The sequence below is a fragment of the Sphaerodactylus townsendi genome, linkage group LG04 (assembly GCF_021028975.2).
Source record: "Sphaerodactylus townsendi isolate TG3544 linkage group LG04, MPM_Stown_v2.3, whole genome shotgun sequence".
Taxonomy (NCBI): domain Eukaryota; kingdom Metazoa; phylum Chordata; class Lepidosauria; order Squamata; family Sphaerodactylidae; genus Sphaerodactylus; species Sphaerodactylus townsendi.
The window spans coordinates 28,352,536-28,359,031 of record NC_059428.1 but is presented as its reverse complement, the minus strand read 5'-3'; the positions used below and the strand labels follow the sequence as shown (position 1 = coordinate 28,359,031).

Genomic DNA, 6,496 nt, shown 5'->3' with positions numbered 1-6,496 from the left:
TGTTGCTTTTAAGTGTGCTGACTTTTAAAATAAGAGATAGAAATACAGAAAGGAAAAACAAGGGGCCTCTGCAAACTGAAAGGGATTTTGTTAGCTTACAGGAGAAGTGAATGCATAATTTATGATTCCCTAAAGGATTGCTGAGTTGGATCTGACTCTTGTACATTTTTTCTGCTGGGGCCAAAGGGCTGCTCTAGTAAGCACAGGAAAAAATGTGAAGGGGTTTCCCATGCGAAGTCAAAGACACATGATACAGCAAACTGCAAAAAGGGTTGAATTAATACCTACTGCCCAGTTCTGCCACAGTTACTAATGTGTCCCACACACATGAACTGGTGCCATTTGCTTAAGTAAAGCCATTCCAATGATCTCAGCACTGGTACTACAGAGGGAATGGCGTAACTACTGTGTCCAAAGGTTCACTTCACATCAAATCACATGCTTACACACACACCCTTTTCACTAAATACTGGAGGTACACAGAATGCTACGGCTCCCTCTCCTAGGTGTGAAAAGAACTGTGAAGCAAAGACTACTTGAAGGGGTTTGGATAAGGAAATGCAAAACTGTGCCAGCAACTAAGACTTTTTTTGTTCCAATAATTGGGAAAGCAAAAATAAATACTGATAGGCGTAATTTTATATGCAGGATTGTTGCAAGTGAATGTAGTGAGGACAACCTGGACCCGATTACCTGAGTGGATCACCCACTCCTTTAAAAAGAAGCTTATAAAACAGCTTCAAGTCACAAGTGTGAAGTTTGCCATGCTTTTTCTCTCACTTTTAAAAAATAATGCTGGGTTTCACAACTACCGGTAGTTTGGCCATCCCTAGAGATGCCAGTACGGAAGGCACCTGCTACATTCCTGTTCCTTCTTCAGGCAAAATGAAGAGAAAGGTGAGAAAAGTTCACAGTACTCCAGACACAAGCCTAAACCAGTCCTCTCAGGTATTTTGTGCCTAGTACACCAATAAATGTAAACGCCAAAAAAGGTAGCCATAATTTCATCTGTAAGGATAGTGGAGTTCTCTGGAGGCAATCATGGAACACCGTGTGTTCTAACAATGCAGTAGAGTAGAAGAACTTCAAAACCTGGCAAGGACAGGCAGATTCCAAATGTTCTCCTGCAATCAAATATTCAGAACATTCCCCTAGAGCAGCAATTGCTGTCACGTTCGCATTCCTCTCTAGGGTGTCCTGCCTGATCTTTATCTAAATCCTATTCTCTGTTTACTCTTCCCTCATGGGCTCATCTGGAACACCAAGAAAGCTGCAAGCATTTCATTCGGTTGAATTTCTATTGTTTCCTGCTTTGAGGATGGCTTTACATGTAAATGTTCGATGCAAGCGCTGTGGTTTCTAATAGGCATCCTTCTACCCTAACGTGCACATCTTCAATAATAGGCATGAAAAACACGCAGTGAAAACCGGCATTTCAGTGCCACTCTTGTAGATTGCAAACAGGAGTTCTGCATATAGACTAATGTTTTTTCCACACAAAACCCCACGCACAAACGGCAAATAGTGGATCTTCCACACAAAACCCCACACACAAACGGCAAATAGTGGATCTTAGCTCATACTGTAATGATGCACAAAGTTTCAGCTTTAGGCTATTCAGCAACATCTAGACCCATTCTTAATCACGTACCATAGAAATGTGAAACACAGAATATATTCAGATTGCTACTGATGTTATCCGTAAAACAGGATCATTATACAGGACCGAATAAATCAAAATCTATTTAAATTTTTTAATGGAAATACACAGTTGACATACACATTGCTAAAATAAATATAAGAATTTTCACAAATTTAGCAAAAACCATGAAAAATGTTTTTCCTCTCACTTTCAAAACTTATTCCACTGGACCTCTAGTTTATTCTGGAAGCAAATCATCTCCTAATTCTTCATCAGCAAATTCATCTTCATCCATTTTTCTCCTTAGGGCAGTTTTTGGTCTCTCTATTTGTGGTCCGAGTGGGTCTATATAGGAGGCGTCTATGTTTTATTGAAGCAAAAGAGAAAGAAAGAATTTTTTTCCAAAAAACATGAGTGACCACTATTAACTCTGAACAGCTGTCAAAAACTAAAATAAAACTAAAAACCAAATTCATACTCAGCAGAGGACATATATTCTTTATAAAACGTTTAACGCCTGTGGCAAATTGTCTTTCCACCAGTAATACGACCTCAACTTCTCTTGCATATGAATTATGGAAACCCACTCTACTATAAGCCCTCAGAGACTCTACTTATGTCAAAAGGAAATTTTAACCTTACTGTTATTTATAAAGATATCTCCCTCATAAATAAACACAATAGAACAGGTAATATTATATAACCTACTGCTGGCATTTTGCATGTATGTGAGATTGGTGTGTCACCTGTTGGGAGCTGACGTTTTGCAGGATTTTTTAAATGTCATGTTTCATAACACTACTTTGAAAAAACAATCAGAACCATACACATGATGTCCTTGCAAGTACATATAACCTTAATTCAGACATAGAGCAAAAGCGCATGGTTCATTTTAATGATGGTTATTATGTGAAATTGGAATGCAGCTTGTAAATGACCACTCAAATCCTGGTTTGCCATGACAAATGCTGATTTCATCACCTTCGCTCTGTCGGCAGGGAGCAAAGGAGGACCGCAATGGGTAACAAGTTGAGATGTCTGCATTTGTACTTCCAGCAAAACCACATGTAAAATTTAACTGTGGTTAGTTAACTAACTTCAAACCATGGTTTCTTATCGCAGTCTGAAGGAACGCAATTCATAATTGCTAGTGGGACAGCCTGTGTTCAGACAAACACATAACCCATAGAGCTGATTTAATTGAGCTGTGGTTTTGCATTATGTCTCAACTGAGCCATATGCTCTTTTCAAATACCTGTTTGACTATGCCTGTCTTAAATGCATCAACAAAATCAAAATACTGGATGAAAGAAATGTTGTGGCAAAGTGTAGTATTTTGAGATCATTTTCTTAGGTAGGTTTAATTCTCTGCTATGACTTTCGCCGGCACAGTCATCTTAATTCTTCTGTCATGGTTCAAACAAATTACACAAAGTATATGAAAACACCCATTCCCCATTATTTCCGTCTGTATGGAACCAAGCTACTGAGACACTAATGTATCACTTACCGATTTCTTTAGTGATGCTTGTTTCATAAGGATCATTTGTGCCTGGCAAGGACTTTAGTTTTGCACTCAGTCGCTCTGCTTTAACAGTAATACTACCAGGATCTGGCAAAAGACAGAAAATGTTCCATAAACCATTGGATAATGCATATTATACTCCCCATCCCACCCTGGACATCACTAGATAGTTGTATATTGCTTCAGAAGCATTTTCACCTATTGCATCACTACAGAATTTACAGTCACTTTGTTGGTATTATTCATAATTGCTATTATTATATTATTCTATCATAGGGAGCATAAAGTATTGGGACATTCTCCCCATCTTTAATAGTGAAAAGGCAGTCAAATTGTAGCTAACTCATTGTGGCTCAATATGGCTTTCAAGGCAAGCTTTGAAGGCAATATGGCTCTACAAAGCAACCTTGGACTTGGACTCTACAGTTCAGTGTACATTCTGATCTCAGTCTTCCTAGGCTAACCTTACTTTTATTTTCACACATCCCTTCAGAATAATTTGAGTTAGGATTTCTACACCCCTCTGGAAGTTCTCCTCTAATCCTAATTAATCCTTCAGAGTCTCCTCTAATCCTAATTAATCCTCTGGAGTTCTGGAAAGTCTGCTGCATCCTGAATCAACAGTGTGAGAAGGATGAGGACTGAAAGACCTCAAAATGCATATCCTCTTCCTCTTAATAGTTGCCCCCATTCACAGCACTATAAGGCGTTAAAGGCTCAAGCAGGTCAGTATCTCTCTCCCCACCTTTGTTCTGTTGGGTTGTAACAAATGTTTAACTGGCCTCAATATTGCACACCTCATAAACTACAAGGATTATTTTTTCAAAAAATAAACTAGTATTTTGAGAGAGAGGGAATGGGAGGCAGTGTAGTAGAAGCCCAAGTCATACAAAAGCTAATATAAATTAGTGAGGGTTTCCTCCCATATATTCATCTTTATACCCTCCAGTAATCTGATACTTGCCCTCCTTTCCGTCACTAAGCTCTGTCCCCTGGGGCACATAGTAAGGCTTTTTTTCAGTAGTGACACCCACTTTATAGAGCTAGGATTCTAAAGATATTCTTCTCTATTGTTTTATGTTACTGCCAGGCGAAAAGCATTTTTTAAACTTTGGATAGTATTTCAGGCTGCTTAATTTATTGTGGCGTAATGGTTAAGAGCAGGTGCATTCTAATCTGGAGGAACCGGGTTTGATTCCCTGCTCTGCCGCTTGAGCTGTGGAGGCTTATCTGGGGAATTCAGATCAGCCTGTGCACTCCCACACATGCCAGCTGGGTGACCTTGGGCTAGTCACAGTTCTTCTGAGCTCTCTCAGCCCCACCCACCTCAAAGGGTGTATGCTGTGAGGGGGGAAGGGCAAGGAGATTGTAAGCCCCTTTGAGTCTCCTGCAGGAGAGAAAGGGGGGGGATATAAATCCAAACTCCTCCTCTTCTTAATTTTTATCTTAATTTCTTTGATGGTTTTGTATTGTTTTTTACTGTCACCCTTATGGTTTTCATGCTGTTTTTTTAATTATTTGTTTAATGGATGGTGACTATTTAGAATCTTTATTAGCTGTCCTTCATACAGATTCCCAGAGTAGAATGTGCTTTAACTGCGCATCCAGTCCTGGGATGGTTTTATCGTAGGTGTACCTGAATAAAACTTTTCAGAAAAGTGACTTCCATGAGAATAAATTAGACATTAGCAGAAATGAGTGCTCAAGAAGTGTAAGTAGTGCCCATCGTGTGTCTCTCTTGAACAGCTTCCTGGCTGACTTTTATTTGTACAACCCCAGCCATATGTGCAGCAAAGCCCTAGAACACAAGAGGCTTCTCTTCCTCCCTATCTGTTCTTCTCAGAACAATTTGGAGAGGCAGGTTAGTTGACTTCTCATCCTGCCAGGCATCTGATCAAAGAGCAAATGTTTGTTTTTTCTCATGGGACTAAGGTACTTCTATTCCAGTGGTTCTCAACCTTCCTAATGCCGTGACCCTTTAATACAGCTCCTCATGTTGTGGTGACCCCCAACCCTCACATTTATCCATTTTACAGATGGAGAACACTGATGCAGAGAGTCTTAGGCGACCCCTGTGAAAGGGTTGTTCGACCCCCAAAGGGGTCCCGGCCCCCAGGTTGAGAACCACTGGTCTATTCCAATTTGTCACACAGCTGTCTACACCTGATTTAATATTTTTTTCCAAATCTACAGTAACAGCTTTCAGACTGTTGGAAGAAAAAGAGAGGCAGAAACAGAGAGAAAGAGGAGAAAGAGAAAAGATTGTAAAAATAATAGATATATTTTAATTAGATTATATCCTTCCTTTTTTCCTGACAATTGTCAGGCTAAGTGCAGCTCACAATTTAAAATGCTCAGTTCACAGCCCTATGCTTAGAACTTGGGCAAATATCCCAAGAACCATCAAATATTGGCTGCACATCCATTTTTCACAAGATCATTCTAGTTTAATCTACTCGATGCTCTCCGATTCGGTAATTCCCAGATGGATGACGTTGGTGGAAGAAAAAATTAGCGCTATCGGGCTCCCATTAGAGTCACTTTACTCTTCCACTCTACTGGAGGCCTATAATTGCCTGAAAATCAGGCTGCTGGAACATGAGTACTGCAACATGATAGCTGAAGCGAGGAAAACATGGCTCTCCTCTAAATTTGCTTATCCCTCTTGAACAAGGACATACAGCCAACTACCTTTTCTGGCTTACCAATCCAAGAGCAATAACCTTGGCCCGTTTCAATTGAATGCCCTCTATGCTCCTTAAAGGCAGATACCAACGCATAGATAAACAAAAGAGGCTATGCCCATGCAACTCAGGCCAAGTAGAGACACTGGAGCACACTCTGTTTCATTGGCAAGATTTGCCAAGATCAGAATGACCCAACCCATCATTGCTTCACTCCTATACAATCATTTAACTGATGCTTTTAGGATTCCTTTAATCTTAGATCCAATCTTAGTCCTTACTTTAGCGAAAGCGTGTAGCAAAATATCTTTTAAAGATTATAGGCATTAGCAGCTAGATGGATACTGAAGCATTAGATTGCTATCATCATTAACAACAACAATGTTGGATTTACATTAACTATTTGCTACTGAGGTATACAGTGCCTACCTCTGCCAGTAACCTGTGGGTTCACGGTCACCCAAAGTCAAATAACCTGTGGGTTATTGAGAGATGTCGTAGTTTTGTTATTGATTGCCAGATGGTGTGACAACTGAAGGCTGTGGCAACCTATTGGAGTCAAATCAATTGTTTGCTCATTTCCTTGCCCTCTATCCCTTGTTCTGTGTTAGGTGCCACTCTAACAAACTCTGTGTTTTATAGTGG

The 6,496-nt window shown here is 40.0% G+C and overlaps 1 protein-coding gene across 4 annotated transcripts in view; it reads right to left on the bottom strand.

The window, feature by feature from the left end:
• Positions 1–17: 17 nt before the first annotated feature.
• The window catches only part of IFT88 (intraflagellar transport 88), a 44,530-nt gene continuing 38,051 nt past the window's right edge, over positions 18–6,496 (bottom strand). For 3 of the 4 annotated variants that reach the window (XM_048494924.1, XM_048494923.1, XM_048494926.1), the window contains 2 exons: positions 3,153–3,254; positions 1,741–2,002 (listed from right to left, as the gene is read on the bottom strand). In XM_048494924.1, the coding sequence (XP_048350881.1) occupies positions 1,881–2,002; positions 3,153–3,254 (224 nt within the window). In that variant the 3' untranslated portion in view covers positions 1,741–1,880. Of the gene's footprint in view, positions 36–1,740; positions 2,003–3,152; positions 3,255–6,496 lie in introns of those variants that run through there. The other variant, XM_048494925.1, reaches the window with a different exon arrangement.